Source organism: Lucilia sericata, unplaced genomic scaffold (genome assembly GCF_015586225.1).
Source record: "Lucilia sericata isolate MDLA Ls3-8-SP2 unplaced genomic scaffold, ASM1558622v1 Contig000088F_arrow, whole genome shotgun sequence".
NCBI classification, from domain to species: Eukaryota; Metazoa; Arthropoda; class Insecta; order Diptera; family Calliphoridae; genus Lucilia; species Lucilia sericata.
The window spans coordinates 83,164-105,299 of record NW_023994121.1 but is presented as its reverse complement, the minus strand read 5'-3'; the positions used below and the strand labels follow the sequence as shown (position 1 = coordinate 105,299).

The window sequence follows — 22,136 nt, the reverse complement described above, 5'->3', positions numbered from 1 at the left end:
AATGACAAATTTAACAAGCGTTGAAAATTTCATTGAGTTTTGTTCATAAATAAAGATTTTGTCATATATTACATATTTGTTTAATTTCTAAAACTATGATTTATATCAAAATTTTTATAGGATCGCAGATAGCTACAACAATTTAGTCCATATTTATCCCTTAATATCATTTTTTAGTTAGATATGGAAATTCTCGACCCTTTACAAAAAATTTCAAGCCAATATCTCAATTACATTCAAAAATATGTTCATTTAAACCTGTGTCCTTTAATTTCATCTTTTTCATATTTTAGTATTAAGTATGACAGAACATACATTTGGTGTTGAATAAAATATTTGGACAATTTTTAAAAATTATTTAGTTAATTATTTTATTATAATATTGTATATAAAATAAAAAAAATTATAATTGTATTATGAGCCACGCACAACAACACCTAAATCACCCCACACAAATTACCTTTCCCGCCCACCGAAATATAAAACACAATTTAATACAATATCATCAGTTAGTATAATAGCTTTTTTTATTTGAACTGTTTGTCTTAAACCTACTTATATAGTTAATTCCTAGCACTACTTATTTTCTATAAAATAATCTGTCATATCGGTATACATATCCAGAAGGTAATATAAGTCCTTTAAATCTTCCTTGTTTTGAGATGATAGAGTTTCATAACAAATCCATCTTTTTCGCATAGTTGAAAGAACAGGATCAGAATATAGAAGTAAACTATTAAAAATATCTTCATTCTGTGATTGCCTGGAGCATTTTCTTGAGCTGAATAGTTGAACATGCTTAAAATCTCGATTCCTCGCTTCCTGGGCTTCTTCTGTTAACTCTCCAAGTGGAAGAATATTCGATTCAATTATTATTTGACCATGACACAATACTTTGTGTACTGTTGGTGTTAGTTCCCTCCATGGATACAGAGATACAAGTAATTTAGAAATTTCAGATGTGTATTCCCCAAATCGATTTTCATTAATTTTATGTTTACTATTCAGTGCCATTAAAATAGTTTTAACTCTTCGAAGCAACTCCTTGTCGATTCCAGTTATTTTTGAAGTAATTTCAAAATCACGAAAAAACCTTCTCGACGTATTACCATCATTTGTACTACCGCAACTTGAAAGTGGTTTGTCGATGTTTAATCCCATCTGAACTTTAAATTCTTCTTGGATTCTGCTTTTTTCCGCAGCTCTCAGTTCTTTCAATTCTTCATTATTTTTTGTTGATTTAGTAGGATAGTTTGTTTTTTTTTTTCCTGGATCGCCTTGTATGATGGTAATATATTGTGTCCTTTTTCATGCAGAGCTTTCCTTAATATTTGGTACTTATTTCGACTGAGACCCAGTTCCAACATAAGCGCTATTGCTTCCTCTTCAGTAAAATTTGATTATGATGTTGGAGTTGGTATACTTTCCACAATTCGCTTAAGTCGTTTTGGTGATGCATTAGGAAGAATAGTTGCAATATGTACGACATCCATATGTTGGTTTTCCTTTTTCAGCATTTCGTTAAATGTATCAGCAATTTCCTCATTTAAGATTGAAAAAAGTTTTTGTGTGACCCTCTTTTTTTTACCTTGAACATAAGTCTTCGTATGACTTGCAAGGCGCTCCTGTTGATGTGTTGTAAGTTGAGATTTCCGTAGTAGTTTCCATCCAACTACAAAATTTTAATCGAAATTTCTTTTGATTTCCATCCACAGACTTACTTTTTACATCAAAAAGTTTTAAAAAGTTTTCAATTTTTGATATGCCTGTTTTGTCTACTTTTCTACTATATGTAGTTTTTATATAATTTGAAATGTCTTCAATTCTTTCTGGCCCTTTTGAAGATATACTCCATAAAACGGAACACAACTCTTCGTACTTTAATGTAATCTTCATTGTAGATTTATTAAATATGGTACTTAAAATCTGAGAAGTTTACTTATATACCAATTCTTGTCATTTCCGATACAGGTATTCCAAAGTAAAAAATTACGAATTGTCTACCTATTAACATTTAGGACTATATTACTATAACCTGTAATTCAGTCATTGATATTTCTTATTAGTGAATGAATCGAAATTATCATTACCTGTATATTTTTACCTACATGATCATAAACGAAACAGAACGAAATGATCTGTCGAAAAAATTTAGGTAAAAAATAGTTATAAATTTTTGAAAATTTAAGCATAATAGGACCTTTCAATTATAAAGATAAGCAAACAAATAGAAAATAGGTAAATATAAGATTTAAATATGTGCTGTTAGTTAGACAACAAAATTTCCAATAATATACAAAAAATTTCAGATCAATATCGTTTACAGATCCAAAAATATACGTTTTTTAATTTAAAAATTCAAAAAATTTTAGATTTTTGGCGTTTTTTTGCCAAAAATGTGTCTTAACTCTTTTATTAATAAAATAAAATTTTTATTAAGAACATATAACAATTTTATAGTTTTCTAAAAGGTATCTTTACGCAGAACGCTTTGGCGTAAAAAACTTGTCCTATTTTTTGAAAATGTTGCCACTGCGTCCTTCCGAATATGACCTATTTTTTATCAAAACTTCAACTTTGGGCGACATGTTCTAAAATCCCAAAGCTGGGATCAGAAAACTGAAAGCAGTTTTGGAAACCTCAATATGTTTTCTATTTACTCCAAAAGTATTTTCCCAGCCCTGAAAGAAATGTGGACCCTATGGGCAAAAAAGTAAAAAATCCCATTTTTGGGATTTTCATTCCTATTTTTGGGAATTGCGGGATGCCCTTTGACCTTTTCAATTTTTTTTTTTTGCATATTCTTATTTGAAATGACAAATTTAACAAGCGTTGAAAATTTCATTGAGTTTTGTTCATAAATAAAGATTTTGTCATATATTACATATTTGTTTAATTTCTAAAACTATGATTTATATCAAAATTTTTATAGGATCGCAGATAGCTACAACAATTTAGTCCATATTTATCCCTTAATATCATTTTTTAGTTAGATATGGAAATTCTCGACCCTTTACAAAAAATTTCAAGCCAATATCTCAATTACATTCAAAAATATGTTCATTTAAACCTGTGTCCTTTAATTTCATCTTTTTCATATTTTAGTATTAAGTATGACAGAACATACATTTGGTGTTGAATAAAATATTTGGACAATTTTTAAAAATTATTTAGTTAATTATTTTATTATAATATTGTATATAAAATAAAAAAAATTATAATTGTATTATGAGCCACGCACAACAACACCTAAATCACCCCACACAAATTACCTTTCCCGCCCACCGAAATATAAAACACAATTTAATACAATATCATCAGTTAGTATAATAGCTTTTTTTATTTGAACTGTTTGTCTTAAACCTACTTATATAGTTAATTCCTAGCACTACTTATTTTCTATAAAATAACCTGTCATATCGGTATACATATCCAGAAGGTAATATAAGTCCTTTAAATCTTCCTTGTTTTGAGATGATAGAGTTTCATAACAAATCCATCTTTTTCGCATAGTTGAAAGAACAGGATCAGAATATAGAAGTAAACTATTAAAAATATCTTCATTCTGTGATTGCCTGGAGCATTTTCTTGAGCTGAATAGTTGAACATGCTTAAAATCTCGATTCCTCGCTTCCTGGGCTTCTTCTGTTAACTCTCCAAGTGGAAGAATATTCGATTCAATTATTATTTGACCATGACACAATACTTTGTGTACTGTTGGTGTTAGTTCCCTCCATGGATACAGAGATACAAGTAATTTAGAAATTTCAGATGTGTATTCCCCAAATCGATTTTCATTAATTTTATGTTTACTATTCAGTGCCATTAAAATAGTTTTAACTCTTCGAAGCAACTCCTTGTCGATTCCAGTTATTTTTGAAGTAATTTCAAAATCACGAAAAAACCTTCTCGACGTATTACCATCATTTGTACTACCGCAACTTGAAAGTGGTTTGTCGATGTTTAATCCCATCTGAACTTTAAATTCTTCTTGGATTCTGCTTTTTTCCGCAGCTCTCAGTTCTTTCAATTCTTCATTATTTTTTGTTGATTTAGTAGGATAGTTTGTTTTTTTTTTTCCTGGATCGCCTTGTATGATGGTAATATATTGTGTCCTTTTTCATGCAGAGCTTTCCTTAATATTTGGTACTTATTTCGACTGAGACCCAGTTCCAACATAAGCGCTATTGCTTCCTCTTCAGTAAAATTTGATTATGATGTTGGAGTTGGTATACTTTCCACAATTCGCTTAAGTCGTTTTGGTGATGCATTAGGAAGAATAGTTGCAATATGTACGACATCCATATGTTGGTTTTCCTTTTTCAGCATTTCGTTAAATGTATCAGCAATTTCCTCATTTAAGATTGAAAAAAGTTTTTGTGTGACCCTCTTTTTTTTACCTTGAACATAAGTCTTCGTATGACTTGCAAGGCGCTCCTGTTGATGTGTTGTAAGTTGAGATTTCCGTAGTAGTTTCCATCCAACTACAAAATTTTAATCGAAATTTCTTTTGATTTCCATCCACAGACTTACTTTTTACATCAAAAAGTTTTAAAAAGTTTTCAATTTTTGATATGCCTGTTTTGTCTACTTTTCTACTATATGTAGTTTTTATATAATTTGAAATGTCTTCAATTCTTTCTGGCCCTTTTGAAGATATACTCCATAAAACGGAACACAACTCTTCGTACTTTAATGTAATCTTCATTGTAGATTTATTAAATATGGTACTTAAAATCTGAGAAGTTTACTTATATACCAATTCTTGTCATTTCCGATACAGGTATTCCAAAGTAAAAAATTACGAATTGTCTACCTATTAACATTTAGGACTATATTACTATAACCTGTAATTCAGTCATTGATATTTCTTATTAGTGAATGAATCGAAATTATCATTACCTGTATATTTTTACCTACATGATCATAAACGAAACAGAACGAAATGATCTGTCGAAAAAATTTAGGTAAAAAATAGTTATAAATTTTTGAAAATTTAAGCATAATAGGACCTTTCAATTATAAAGATAAGCAAACAAATAGAAAATAGGTAAATATAAGATTTAAATATGTGCTGTCATACTTAATACTAAAATATGAAAAAGATGAAATTAAAGGACACAGGTTTAAATGAACATATTTTTGAATGTAATTGAGATATTGGCTTGAAATTTTTTGTAAAGGGTCGAGAATTTCCATATCTAACTAAAAAATGATATTAAGGGATAAATATGGACTAAATTGTTGTAGCTATCTGCGATCCTATTAAAATTTTGATATAAATCATAGTTTTAGAAATTAAACAAATATGTAATATATGACAAAATCTTTATTTATGAACAAAACTCAATGAAATTTTCAACGCTTGTTAAATTTGTCATTTCAAATAAGAATATGCAAAAAAAAATTGAAAAGGTCAAAGGGCATCCCGGAATTCCCAAAAATAGGAATGAAAATCCCAAAAATGGGATTTTTTACTTTTTTGCCCATAGGGTCCACATTTCTTTCAGGGCTGGGAAAATACTTTTGGAGTAAATAGAAAACATATTGAGGTTTCCAAAACTGCTTTCAGTTTTCTGATCCCAGCTTTGGGATTTTAGAACATGTCGCCCAAAGTTGAAGTTTTGATAAAAAAATAGGTCATATTCGGAAGGACGCAGTGGCAACATTTTCAAAAAATAGGACAAGTTTTTTACGCCAAAGCGTTCTGCGTAAAGATACCTTTTAGAAAACTATAAAATTGTTATATGTTCTTAATAAAAATTTTATTTTATTAATAAAAGAGTTAAGATACATTTTTGGCAAAAAAACGCCAAAAATCTAAAATTTTTTGAATTTTTAAATTAAAAAACGTATATTTTTGGATCTGTAAACAATATTGATCTGAATTTTTTTGTATATTATTGGAAATTTTGTTGTCTAACTAACAAGAAAAAATTGAGTCCATTTGGTCCAAAATTACGCCCGGTATTCAAAAAAAGGCGGACCAAGGTATGGTAAATTTTGTATCACTAAATTTTTAAATGCCTATAACTCGGATATTATAAGAGATAAGTAGTATGTCCAAGCATGTTTTTTCAAGATCTCGTCGAGCGCTTTCACAAAATATAAAAATCTTTGTATTTGGGTGAAAAACAAAAAAATGGCACGAGTTTAAAAATTTTACATGTCGTAGGTACCCTACTTTGAGCCGTCCCTGGGGCATCTGCAGGGTTCATCTTCAAAACTTAAACTCGAATACTCCTTGGCTACGCTCACGCCAAATTTTATCCCGATCGGATCAGCCGTTTAGAAATGCCAGATTTATTTCCAAAAATTTTCCATTCTGCCCCACTGTGCGTCCTGTCAACTGACCTAAGCGCCATTACAGTTTGTGAATAATTTTCAGCAGCGTAAGCAGCGGAAGACGAGACAGCCACTAATATTCAATAAATAAAGATTTATAACGTTTCCCGAACGTCTACCGTCTTTTATTGATACTTACGGAATAATCAAGTAAGTGCATCCTGCATTTATCTTCCAAAGTTATTTATTTGTATCAATAAATAACTTTAGTTTCTTGTTGTTTCAACCTCGTTAAAACAGCAACAACAACAAATTTCTCCATTTAAGGGTTGGAATTTGTTTAAATACTGTGGCATTTACAAAGATAGGGAAAAGGATTCTCTAAGAATACACTGCTCTAGTCGCCAAGAGTAACAGATTCCTTGGTAAATACTTCACATTAAATCTTGGTGATTTATCCGTCTCTAAACTGTATCAACCCTATCGCCAATCAATTTGTGAAATTTGTTGATGGAATTTTGTTGTGAAATTTGTTGATGGAATTTTGTAAAAATTGAACAGCTGTTGCATACAAAATCAATGTATAGTTCACAACAAGTTCACGATAGCAATTTTCCCTTCGAGGGGAATGAAAATTTCAAGGGAACAAAAATTTAACTTCTATTGGCGATAGGGATGAATGGCCTACTTTTCTCACAGCTTACTCTTGTTCAGATTTTTCGCCAAAAGTCGAACAAACCAAGCCATAGTCAAAATGTAACAATATTTTAGAATAAACTTTTCCACAACGTTTCATAAGCATACTTATAATGGGGTTATTTTAATGGAAATAATGAATACTTTTAAAATAATGCTTAAAAAACGCTTCGTATAGCAAGAGTATTTGTAATAATACTTGCTGTACACTTAGTTATGATAATAAGATTTACAAATGCGATTGTAAAAGACTAATGCTCGGAATAGTTTCTTAAGTGTTTTCGTATAAGATATCCCATTATTTTATTTCGTGTTTTTCTTATTATTATTCTTCTTTATTTCAGTCTTCTTGTTTAATTTGACAAAAGCAGTGTTTTTAAGTGTTTAAGAGTGTTATTTTATAAAAATTAAATAATATAAAATTTGTGTTTAAAAAAGAAAATTTAATTAATATACAGTTAATCTCAAAAATAAGTATACAGAAATACTGACAATTGGTTTTATTTAAAAAAGGATATTATTTTTTCAAAAATCAAAAAGTAACACATTTATTTATTAAAAATAATTATGATAATTATTATTCACTACTTTTTTCCGGGTTATTTTGGTTACTTGAGTTCTCATTTAAGGTGTAGTTAAATAGGTGCAAAACTTACGTCACAAAATAATATTAACAAAATTCATGAAAATTTTACATGTTTGAATGTAATAATTTTATAATAAAATATTCTGTACACTATAACATGGAAAAAATTCACTTTTTATTCCGAAAATTTGAAATTTTTGGTAATTGATCTGAATATTATTTATAGCAGCATTTTTTATATTAAATCAGGCTCAATTGGTGGTATGAATACGAATTGAAAAATTTTGAACACGGATACATCCTAATTTGTTGCTAGAACAAATAAAATGTCCGATCCATAAAACATGGTTATTGTATCGAGTTCATCAAGATATGATTGGTAGCATTATTGTATGCTTTGGAAATCGAAGTATTTGGAAAACCTATTTAAATTAAAGGAAATATATAGAATTATCCAAATTTCAAAGTTTATGTTGTAAGTCTTAAGAAATCGGAGTTAAGTTTCGGTTTTTTAAGAACGTATTGTGTTCAAAATAGCCAAATCCATGCACATAACATTAATTTCGAAATAACAACTCTTTTCAAAAGTTAAAAATTCTATTTCCAATGCATCATTTGGAGGGTTCAATGACCACCAGATCCACAATCCGGGGTCTAAAGTGGAAAAAAATCGTAGAAATGAGAAAAAACTGTTCTACTAATTAATTCCGGAGCCAATCGGCCCAAATTTCAAGATTTCGAAACTATAAGTAGATATTTTCCAAGTTATTGTGTAAAAAATATTTTATTAAAAAGTAATTATATTAATAAAAGTAAAATTTCCATAAATTTTGTTAATATCATTAAACCAAATATATACTGAAATGATCTGTATACTTACTTTTATAACGTAAATTTTGCACCTTTTTAACTTCAGCTTAAATGAGAACTCAAAGAACCAAAATATGAAGAAAAAAAGTAGTGACTAATAATTATCATAATTGTTTTTAATAAATAAATGTGTAACTTTTTTGTTTTTTGAAAAAATAATATATTTTTTTAAATAAAACCAATCGTCTGTATTTCTGTATACTTATTTTTGTGATTAACTGTATGAGTAAAAATGCCAAATAATAAAACAAAGTGCTTTATTTTACAGATGCTGCTTTTTCTATTGGATTCTTAGACTAATACGCAAAAATATATATAAAAAAATTGCAAAATTGTAAAAAGTAAAAATTATAATTGCAAAATATCAATGAAATAATTAGGTAGGTAGGCGCTTCTAAGGCGAACGGGACGACATATTATCAATAGTACAAAATCAAATGGAGGAGGGAAGGGTCAATTATGGACTGAACTAAATAAACTTGTTTATGTTGATATTTATGTTTATGCTGATATTTACCACTCAGTTAATTTATTTTTCTTAAGGGGCCTTATATAGGGGTAGGGTCAATTGCGGACCAATTCTCATAAACTTTGGTACACATATTTATGTTCATATAAAACATGTTTGTGTCGAATTTCATTGCTAGACATATATTTTTAAGCCAGTAATGAGTGGTAAAGTAATTTTTTGAAAGGAACCTAATATGAGAGGTAGATATTTTATAGTTAAATTTAGGTTCCTATAAAACTTGTTTGTGTCGAATTCTAATGGTATTCAGATATTTTTAAGCCAGTAATGAGCGTTAAAGTAATTATCTGAAGGGGACCTTATATGGTATTTAGGGTCAATTATGGACCGATTGTCAGAAAATTTGGTCGAGAGGTTTAGATTCCTCCTCTGCTCTCAATTTCTTAAAATACATACATTCATATTTCATGAAAGAACCTACGGAAATTATAAAACATACAAAAACTTCTTACTATGATACTTACATCTTTGGAATCAAAATAGAATATAACGCCTTCTATTTCCTTTTTTACTGCATCTGGAATTTCGTTAATATCTTCGCATTCAAAAAGAAAAAGTTGTGTTTTATAGTATTTAGTACAAATACTTAATTTGTGGGATTTTATTTCGTATGAATCCACACTTATAGTCATTGGTTCCAAATTAAGCTCACCATTAACGTGTAATAGTTCTAAAAACAAAAGATATATTAAATGATAATAAATAAAATACCATAGTTTAAATATTAGTAAATTCTTTAAAATTTTCATTTTAGCCTACGCAATAAATATGTATTCATGGTAAAAAATATTATAAGATACTTTCGATTTGATATTTTTGATGACAATGGGGATTTTTAGTAAAATTAGTTTACAATTATAAATAAATACATAGTTGATATAATTATAACGAAAAATACAAAAAGTAGACACTGCAAAACAAAAAAACTTCCAGAAAATTCCAATAAGCTTTATATAAAAAAATTCAATTAAATCACAATTACAGTTTTATAACATTGCACATAGGGGCACAGACATATTAAAAAGGGCGATAAATCAACCACTGGCTTTTGGTACAACTGATTGGTATCATTGAAAAAGTAATATTCTCTAGTTCTTGAATACGTAAAAATATTATAACCCACCGAACAAAATTATGTAAAAAAATTATAAAATATAAACAAGTAAGAAAGTATAGTCGGGCGTGGCCGACCATATGATACCCTACACCAGTTATGAATATTAAATGTGATTTATTTTTCATAATATCGCATTTATCTTCAATATTCCCTGGTTCCGATACATTTAAGAAATTTATGGATGAAAAACTAATTTTCTGAAAGAGGCTTTATATGGGGGCTAGGGGCAAATATGGACCAAGCCCGATAAAATTTTGTGAATATATTTATATTTACATAATATTTTATTGTGCTGAATTTCATCGGGATATTTGTGTTTATAAGTTAATTTGGGACATTCAAGCAATTTTCTGAAGGGGACTTTGTATGGGAGCTAGGGTCAAATGGGGCCCGATCTTTATGAAATTTGGCAGGGTTATCAAGACTTCTATAAAACTTAGTTATGCCGTATTTTATCGATATATCTGTATATTTAACATAATTATGAGCTCAGAAGCCCTTTTCGGGGGGTTCTGTTCTATGGGGGCTAGGTGAAATAATGGACCGATTTTAACCATTTTCAATAGGCTTCGTCCTTGGGTCAAATAAAACGTGCGTGCCAAATTTCATCCAATTATCTTTAAAATTGCGACCTGTAGCTTGCGCACAAGGTTTACATGGACAGCCAGCCAGCCAGCCAGCCAGCCAGACGGACGGACGGACGGACGGACGGACATAGCTTAATCGACTCAGAAAACGATTCTAAGCCGATTGGTATACTTTAAGGTGGGTCTAGGACGAATATTTTTATATGTTACAAACATCAGCACAAATCCAATATACCCTCCCCACTAAAGTGGTGTAGGGTATAAAAATACCAAAAATATTTTTCAAAATTTTTCCTAAATATTGGAATTATAAAAGTTAGCAAATATTAGAATAATGTTATATATGTTTAATATATGTTTAAATAAATTAAAATACACTTAAAGAAATTTTTTGGTCAATTTTGAAACAAGTAAACAGGGTACAGAATTCTTTGAATATTTGGTGATCATAGGTATTTAGACATCAACTAATCGAAATTTTTCTCAATATATGATGTATGTAGTAACATTTGCAACCTTAATTTTATGATTAAGTCGTTTCTAATCATTACCTCAAAGTTAAAGGAAAATTTTAGTAACTATGTACTATAATGCATTCATTGATATTGTAATTCGAAATTTTCATCCTTAAATGTACCGATATATTATTGTACAGATCGTTAATGTAAAGATGAACTATAATAGCGATAATTACTTAGAATTGGGATAAGAAATTAAATTAATTAATATAACTGAAGTTAGCTACTTTTAAGCATTTATTAGTTCCCAGTAATGAACATACAAACTTTGGACATATTCTATTACATTTTTATACTATATTCATATGTTATGAATGTATACCAATTGGATATATAAACAAATTTAATAGATTTCCGATACCTAACTATTCTGATTGAAACTTTAATCGAATGTTTTCTGGGTAATGCTTCTGTGTATTTAAATTTTGTATCTATTTTAGAGCTTAGACATCATAATATATTTAAAAAAACTTATTAAACAATGATTGTAGCCGAAATTTTACTTAAAGAAGTTAATTAATACTAAATAAAGAACAAAAAAGGTGGCATCTCTAAAAAAAAAACATTTTTAAAAATTCAGTATTAAATAATTTTGAAGGATCAAATATGATAAAATATGGATCATATATGAATCATATATGGACCATATATTCATATATGTTGATATCCGAAAAATATATGCGATATATGGTCATGTCATATATGGACACATATATGGAATCATATATGAAAAAATTTTCCATATATGGATAAGTATGAAAATATATGAACAAATATGGAAATATATGAAAATATATGGAGATTATGCCCAATTCCGCCAATTTTCGGATATGAACATACAGTTAATCACAAAAATAAGTATACAGAAATACTGACGATTGGTTTTATTTAAAAAAAACATATTATTTTTTCAAAAAACAAGAAAGTAACACATTTATTTATTAAAAACAATTATGATAATTACTACTTTTTTTCTTCATATTTTGGTTCTTTGAGTTCTCATTTAAGCTAAAGTTAAAAAGGTGCAAAATTTACGTCACAAAAGTAAGTATACAGATCATTTCAGTATATATTTGGTTTAATGATATTAACAAAATTTATGAAAATTTTACTTGTATTAATATAATTACTTTTTAATAAAATATTTTTTACACAATAACTTGGAAAAAATCTACTTTTAGTTCCGAATTCTTGAAATTTGGGCCGATTGGCTCCGGAATTAATTAGTAGAACAGTTTTTTCTCATTTCTACGATTTTTTTTCCACTTTAGACCCCGGATTGTGGATCTGGTGGTCATTGAACCCTCCAAATGATGCATTGGAAATAGAATTTTTAACTTTTGAAAAGAGTTGTTATTTCGAAATTAATGTTATATGTATGGATTTGGCCATTTTGAACACAGTACGTTCTTAAAAACCCGAAATTTAACTCCGATTTCTTAAGACTTACAACATAAACTTTAAAATTTGGATAATTCTATATATTTTCTTTAATTTAAACAGGTTTTCCAAATACTCCGATTTCCAAAGCATACAATAGTGCTACCAATCATATCTTGATATACTCGATACAATAAGCATGTTTTATGGATCGGACATTTTATTTGTTCTAGCAACAAATTAAGATGTATCCGTGTTCAAAATTGTTCAATTCGTATTCATACCACCAATTGAGCCTGATTTAATATAAAAATCTTACTATTTTGGACAATAATCAATTTCAGAAACGATATGTAGTGTAAGTTATTGACATGGTCACCATTTGACGATTATTGGTAGTGCAAGTATTATTAATATCGCATTTTAAGATATAAATTTTAGGAAATCGCCATTAAATATCGAATATGAACGCTATACTATGTTAAAAACGGCAATGTTCCGCAATGGATTGTAATTATTGTAAAGAAACAATTAATTTAAAAGTTAAAATATCGTCTTCAATGCATCATAATGAACAAACGAGGGATATTATTGAATACCCGATCCAAAACTCCGGGGGTTTAATGTTCCTTAATAGGCAAAAATGCTCCTATAAATAATATTCAGATCAATTACCAAAAATTTAAATTTTTCGGAACTAAAAGTTAATTTTTTCCATGTTATAGTGTACAGAATATTTTATTATAAAATAATTACATTCAAACAGGTAAAATTGTCATGAATTTTGTTAATATCATTAATCCAAATACATATTGAAATTATCTGTATACTTACTTTTGTGACGTAAATTTTGTACCTATTTAACTACACCTTAAATGAGAACTCAAGTAACCAAAATAACCCGGAAAAAAGTAGTGAATAATAATTATCATAATTGTTTTTAATAAATAAATATGTTACTTTTTTGATTTTTGAAAAAATAATATACTTTTTTAAATAAAACCAATTGTCAGTATTTCTGTATACTTATTTTTGAGATTAACTGTATATGAAAATATATGCTTCATATATGAATCCATATATATCCATACATAATCTTTTTTAGCAGGGTTATTAAATAAAACAGGTTGAAAAAATCTATGTGTATATGAATATTTTCAATCTCGAAAAAAATCAAAAAGCGCAAAAATCCGCAAAAAGTTAAAAAAGATTATAATTCTAGACATGCCCTATTTTAACGGATATATAATAGTTATGCCCATTTTTGGACATTTGTGTTACTTTTTTACCTTTAAAGTTTTGACAATTAAAAAAATAATAATTATAATTTTTCTTTCAAGTTAACTGTGCATTTTTGCACTTGTTACCATTGCTATGTCTTAAACATTTATAAATTAATTCTCAACGAAATATAATATTATAATTCGTAAAGAAAAAGTAGATTTTTTTAAACTAGAACGACATATTATTAACATCAAGTATAGGTCTTTCAGCAGGAATTATTACTCCATTTCAAATATTTTTTTTCATCAAATTTCAACTCAGCTCTAGCACAGATTAAAGCCTCTAGGAAAATTGTTGTCAACAAATCTTATGCAGAAAAGTGTATACTTTCAAATGATATATCATTTGTATTATAAAGATCAGTTTTAATTTTTGACTTATCGCCACAGGTCTCTCGTGCATTGTTAAAATGTAAATCAAGCGAAAAAATAAAAATTACAAATTGATCACGATTATTAAAATTAAAACACAAAAAATACATTTATTATATCAACACGTATGTATGTGTGTGTGTGTATGTCAAATTCCAGTATGGAATGTCCATATGGAATTCAGCTATAAAAAACGATAATAAAGCCACATATATAAGGAATAACATATCATGCCATAAAATAAGTTCAACTTGAGCAAAGTATATCAAAAAAATCCATGTTTACCATGTTTGTTCCTCATTGCACCAGAAACAAAAAAAAAAAAAAATAAAAACATAGTAATTAAAAGTCAAAACAGTTTCTCTCTATTTTTTATTTTAGCTCATAGTTTTATGAATAAAATAAGATATGGAACGTTGAAATCAGATAAAAACTGACAGAAATAGAATTTTTTTCGTAAAAACAAAAATTTACCAAATCTCACTTTGCTGAAGAAAAATATTAACGTATAATATGCAACACATATATAAGCTTTATTATTCAAATTAATAATTTACTTTAGAAATGAGAGATTTGGTAAATTTTTGCTTTTAAGAAAAAAATCTATTTTTGTCAGCTTTTATCTGATTTCAACGTTCCATATCTTATTTTATTCATAAAAGTATGAGCTATAATAAGAAAAATATTTAAAAACTATGCTTTCAAATAAAGTGTGGGTCAAAAATGATCTTGAACTGTAAAAAAATATAAAAATTTGTATTTAGATCTAAATATTTTACACATTTCCGTAAAATATATGAAAGTGTGTATACTTTTTAAAAATGACAAAGGAAACTCTTTTCAAAACAGTTGAAAAATATTAAATCGGTTAAGAAAATTTTGAGATAGAAAATTTTGAGATATAATTTTTTTGGTCTGTCTAGTCAACAAAAGGCGTTTTTTTCCAATATCTTCCAATTTTCAGGGTATATTGAAGATTCTAAAAATGGTAAAATGATCTACTCATCTAGGTCTATAAAAATCATTATATCGCGTAATGAGTGTTTTTGAGTGTCACACAGTGTAATACATGGCGAAAAATGCGCATTGTAACAACCCTGTTTTTGAAATTTCGCAAGATTTTTAGCAAAATATTATGAACATATGGCAACGCTACAACATAAAAACAAGTAAGAAATTATAGTCGGGCGAGGCCGACCATATAATACCTTACACCTGTTACAAAATTAAAATGTGATTTAGTTTTTATAATAAAGCATTTAAATTGAATTGTACCTTGCCTCAGATATACTTAAGCCATTTATTATTAAATAAAATTGTGGACACTTAAGTCAAATTTTGAAGGGGGCTTTGTATAGAGGCTATGGTCAAATGAGACTCTATAACTATAAAATTTTTGAGGGTCATCAAGACTAGTATAGAACTTGGATTTGCAGCTTTTTGACGAGATACGAGTATATTAAACATAATTATGAACTTAAGAGCCTTATTCGGCGGGTTCAGTTGTATGGGGGCTAGGTGAAATAATGGACCGATGTTAACCATTTTCAATAGGCTTCGTCTCCGGTACCATAAAAGATCATGTGCCAAATTTCATTGAATTAACTTCAAAATTGCTACCTGTAGTTTGATTACAAGGTTTACAAGCCCTATTCGGAGGTTCAGTTGTGTAGGGGCTAGGTGAAATAATGGACCGATCTTAACTAATATTATTGTGCGTTACAAACATCAGCACAAACCCAATAAAAATAAACAATAATCAGCTGGGCTAGTGATGTCACCTTGTATTCAGTACACCTTGATAGAATCGATCTCAACCACAATGTCGCCAACCACAACACGATATTTTGCTCTCTATACAAAAGGTATTAAAACTCATTATCGCTGCATCTGGCTGCATCTGCAGCTAAGACTTCTTGGCCGAATCGAAAGATTATAACGTCAACACCAACCATAATCAAAATTAAAACTTAGGTTAAGTTAACACGAATGCATATGGTCAACATGCACTTCAAAAAACCGTAACTAATGCGGTTTGAAACGTAAAACTCTCGAAGGCAGAGCAAAAAGAACGGCCTAATTCCCCTAAGTGATAATGGCAACGACGCACAACGATCTTCCTCTACCCAGAGCTGTTTAATTTGGCAAATATGATTTAAAATACTTTACATTGTAAATGTATGTATATTAGATGTTTCAATTATTCCATCTCTTTTACATATACACAGAGGGAAAAATAAATATACACGCCTGGTACCAAATTAACACCAAATTTTTCAATAACATCCATTGTCATGTATGTATATACATACATGCAACAACATGTAATGTAGACCAATTCGTTGTCGCAATCTATACTTCGTTGTCTAAAAGTTAACAAACGTGGTAAGCTCAAAATGCGTTGTCAATAGTGAGCTTATCACATTTGTTAACATTTAGACAACAGATGTGCATAAGGTTTAGATTGCGACAACGAATTGTTGCAATGTTGACAAAGTTGCTTGGTCTACATTACATGTTGTTGTTGTATGTATGTATATACTTGACAATGGATGTTATTGAAAAATTTTGTGTCAATTTGGTACCAGACGTGTTTATTTTTTTTTCCTCTTTGTATTTCATTTAAATACATTTTGTTAATTTATTTTTTTTTAATTTTTTCATAAGTAGTATATTTAATATTTTACCAAAATTCAAGACCCACTAAAAACCGAAATTATGATTTCTTTTGCTCAAATATGATTTCTTTTCCTAAAATATATTTAAAATAAAAAATAATTATTGTACCCTTTTTATATATTATTTTAATTGTTTTTGTATTTGAAAAATACCCGTTACCCACATATTTTGACGCAACACACGTTGTTCATCCAGAACCAGAGAACCAAACCGATTACTTTTCTTCGGCGGCAGCTAAATGGGTAAAATTTGTCGGCGGCGGCTGCTTAACGTCTTTATGCCGAGCTTTTACCGGCTCAAAAAAATTTCGGCTCAGCCGTGTTTATTTTACTAATTGTATCAAATTTAAGTAGATTTCGTTGTTTAAAATTGAAAGGTTTATTCCAGTAAGCGGCTGACTTCCAAAACGTACCAATACAAAGTTTAAACACAATTTCATTGCGGTATTTAAATCTTGTACAAATGTAAAGTTTCAAAACATCGAAACGATGCTTTGTTTATTTTCACGTTCTACAATATAGAAGATATAGAAATATTGTTTTTAGTAAGTCAGCTGTTTGTGTAGTTTTAGCAAATAATTTCATCAAGCATCAACTTTAAAAACTATACTTTGTTGGTATACAAAGCAACTAACGTTTTGGAAGTCAGCGAAGACTGAACAAATAAAAACAGATCCTTTGAAGGTAATGTAACGAAATTTTATATATGGTCATCTATTATACTAAAGAATTGAGTTGAAACAAGTCAGAGTGCTATATTCGGCCATGCCGGATCTTAAATACCCTCCACCTGTAAGCTACTTTTTATGAAAACCCTTCTAAATATTTTTAGATGCGTATTTAATAAATTGCGAAAGTTTAAATTGTGCTTCGTGATGAGGGTGCTATCATTTAGAAATCATATATACCTATTATGGAGATATGGCCAATTATTGGCCAATCCGAACAAAATTTCGCATAATGATTTATCGATATAAAAAAACACACTATGTCGGATTTTATCCGTATATACTTATATTTTAATGAAATATATTGGAAAAAGTAACTTAAGGAATACACAAAATATACATATGTAAAATGTACATTTTTTTATTTATGCGGAATTTTATTCCGATATCTTTATCAATGAAATATGTGATTTTCTGAAATGGACAGATATGAACAATTACACCATACAACAAATTGGGAAAAATTGTTGCACGCATGAGCAAGACCATATACAGCTGTGTTCAAAAAAATAGGAGTGAGACTTCAAAATAATTGTGCAGGTTATTTTTAAAAAGAAACATTTACGGAAATCCAATATTTTTTCACGATATTTGTTTGTTAGGTGTTTCAAATAAAAAACGAAATTTTTTATATAGCTTCATTAGTTCTTTTGTTATTTACTTTTTTCGGAATCCATATCAGATTACGACTGTTCAAAAAAATAGGAGTACGGTATATTCTCTAACCTAAGTTAGACTAATTTTCATCATTCGTAGTAAATATTAAAAATATAGTATAAAATTCTTGTATATGAATAAATTTAAGCAATTTTAAACACAGTTCACGATTATTTCATTTAAAATCATGAAAAAAGTGTCAGAATTTACGAAAGGGGATTTCAATATCTTTGAAATTATGAAAATATCGCGAAAAGAAAAATAAAATATCTCAAGCTAATTTCATTAAAAGATTATTTGAATACTTTAAGAAGTAAAATTTTTTAAAATCTCTCATAAAAACTAAACATTTTATGCAAAAATGATAAGCGCTAACGGCAAGCTTTTAAAATAAATCTCATTAGGGCGTCCTAAAATATTGAAACTAAGCCAAATTGTAGTTATAAAACATCGTGATCAATATTTAATTAGTTCAGATCAATTTTCAAACAAAATTTTTTTGAAAACATTTAATTTCAGACCATAAAGCATATAGTCAAATCCATAAAGATTGCCAAGTACCACATTAAATCTAAATGAATTCAGAAAATATATTGGAAGTCCATTAATCGAAAAATATTAAGCTATAACCAACTTTCAAAGAAGTAGTATAACAGGAATGATTCAAGACGGGTCTTGACAAAAAGGGTATGGCCTAATAAATTGTAGAATGGAATCGTAGACCAAAGGTTGTAGGTAAACATATTACCCCAAGATATGTTCTCATATTCCCAACAAACAAAGTTGATAAAATGGCGATGTAGTCTTATGAAAACATGATTGATTCCAAAATGGTGGAAGCACGTTCCATAGAAAGTAGGCAATGATATGGTTGTCGACTTACTGATTGTAAAACAAATCGTTAAAAAACCTTGCGTATAACGTCTTTTAAGGGTTTCCCAATAAATTACAGCATATTTGTGGATAATCGTCCACGATATGCGTCATCAAGCTCCTCAAAGCCGTTGTCGGAAAGACATTAAGTTCTGGAGACTCAGATACCCAAATTCTAAATAAAAACTTGACAAAAATAGCTGATGTTGTATTGCTACACACTAATTAATAATATTTTAGATGAAAGTCCTTTCTTTTTTGTTTTTATTTTAAAAATATTTGAACTTAAAACGAATACTCCTATTATTTTGAACAACAGATTTTGTATATAAATTTAAAAAATATATATTTTTTTAAATAAATTTCTTAAATATTTAAAATAATGATTATAAAAATTAGAGAACAAGTTAAATAAATAAATTATAAAAATATTTAATTTAAAATCTAAATCTTTCACTAAAAAATTTATATTTAAATACTTAATATAGTTGTACTACATTTTTGGTTTTTTATTTTCTGATCGTTTCTTCCTTTAAAAGAACTTTAAAGTTTGAAAGGAAGAGTAAGTACAATTATATTTAGCTAAAATTTGGTTTGGTCTAGTAGGTCAATATGGGTATCGAATAAAAGAGGAGAATAACAGTATTCTTACGAAAATTATTTCATTGTTACGAATGAAATAATTTTAAAATATCCTTTAAAATTTGAATCCTAATAATATCCTTATTTTTTATAGTCAATTTTTTTGAAAAAAATATATGTTAAATTGAATATTATGGAGTTTCTGACTGAAAAATTTCGTGCTTTTATCTCTATCAGTTTCTTGTAAAAAAAATGTTAAAGTTAAGTTATACACATTTACTTAAATTAAAAAATATGTTTGTTGGAAATAATTTGTATATTTACCATAGAATATCACTTAAAAGTTAAAAACAACTTTATTTTATGGTGGCTTGTCATAATGTCCATGGACGTTATGGCAAACCAAACAGTTTGATAGTGTCCATGGAGGTTACTACACTTTGATAAGAGTCTCAATATCCATGAAAAAAGTGGCTTAAAGTACAGGTATTACATATAGTCCATTTATTATGAAAAGGCTTGATAGATATAGCCAAATACACCGAAGTTTAAAACCCTGCGCCCGGCCGAAGGCCGCCAATTCTGGAGACTTTTTTAAATGAATCCAAAAAACAACAAACAGTAAAGTTAAGAGCAATTCTTTCCTTGCAATACATTTATGTTTTGATAGTGTCACAAAGACTATGGACATAATGACACTTTTAAAAGTGGAAGTTATTCCATTGACAATATAACTCTTTTAGGCTTGACAAAACGTCCATCTCCTAAGTTTAAAAAATAAATGTCTCAAAAAATTTATTTTCCCACCGATTATGCGAAATAATTCGACCTAATCTATAATCTTCGGACTAATGATTGCCCAAGAATTAGCAATAAAGTTATTCCAGCCTTTTTTATTCATGGTGAGGAGGGGTGAGGTTCTTGATTTACCTAATTTTTTTATTTTTTATTAAAAACTATAAACTTTAGAACAATTTAATGGTTATCAATTGAAAGTGGTAAATATCAACATTCTTCCACATAAAGTATTTTTAACATGACATGATAAAAACTAAAATAATATCCTTAGTGGTTTTTATACTTTCATATCCTACAAGGTTTTCCACATTATTATTATTTATTAATTATATCGTAGAGAAAATGACACTCCGTTTCACATTGTCAAATTTCATATTTTTATTCATATTATTTCAGCTAAAAAACACTTTGAAGTTTTCTGATGTGAAAAATTTTTTAATTTATTATCTGGGATAATTTAAAAAAAAAATTAATAAAAGTTAAACAAATAGAGATATGAACACCAAATTTGAAAGAGATATACTCCATTCTAATATATTTTTTATAAATATATTTTTTGGAAAAAATATTATAAAATTTCAAGGATAATAATGGAAACTTTAATAAGGATATTTTTTATTCTTAAAAAATAAAACGAAATGCAAGATATAAATATTAGAATTGTCCTCTTTCGTTTGATACCCATATTGTTTTAATAGGGTGACTACAAATATTTTATAAAATTTTTTTAAAATTCTATGTACCTCAAACTTTAAAGTCCTTTAAAAAGGACGAACGATCAGAAAATGAAAAACAGAGTACGCAGTTATACCACATAAATTATGTGCTTTCGTATGTATATGGTTTTGTTCGTGTGTGAAAAATGCTGTTGGACGGTGTTATTGACCGATCGGAAAAAACTTATTTATGTAGCCTATTTTTATGTATGTATGTATGTATGTATGTATGTATGTATGTATGTATGTATGTATGTATGTATGTATGTATGTATGTATGTATGTATGTATGTATGTATGTATGTATGTATGTATGTATGTATGTATGTATGTATGTATGTATGTATGTATGTATGTATGTATGTATGTATGTATGTATGTATGTATGTATGTATGTATGTATGTATGTAGTATGTATGTATGTATGTATGTATGTAGTAGTATGTATGTTGTATGTATGTATGTTGTATGTATGTATGTTTGTATGTATGTATGTCTGTATGTATGTATGTATGTATGATGTATGTATGTATGTAGTATGTATGTATAGTATGTAAGTAGTATGTATGTATTTATGTAGTAGGACAAAAAATTAGCGGAATATCAATAGACAATACAAAAACTCGTTTATTTGGGGAACTATTGTGAGCTGGAATCTTTTTAATTTGCACGAAGCACTTTAACATCTATGGAACATTTTGGAGAAAAAATTGGCGTACTAGCAATGAATTAAATAAAAAATTCGTTTATCTGGGAAACTATTAGTTCTAGAATCCTCAAATTTTGCACGAAGAACTTTGACATTCATTTTAACATTGGGTAATAAATTGGCGGACTAGCAATATGGGAAGTAGCACTTCCCATATGAATTAAATACAAAA

At 28.3% G+C, this 22,136-nt stretch overlaps 1 protein-coding gene across 1 annotated transcript in view; it reads right to left on the bottom strand.

The window, feature by feature from the left end:
* LOC119599793 overlaps positions 1–22,136 on the bottom strand; it is a 151,155-nt gene that overhangs the window by 68,791 nt on the left and 60,228 nt on the right. The window contains exon 2 of the mRNA XM_037949665.1: positions 9,431–9,636. Coding sequence (XP_037805593.1) covers positions 9,431–9,636 — 206 coding nt within the window. The remainder of the gene's footprint in view (positions 1–9,430; positions 9,637–22,136) is intronic.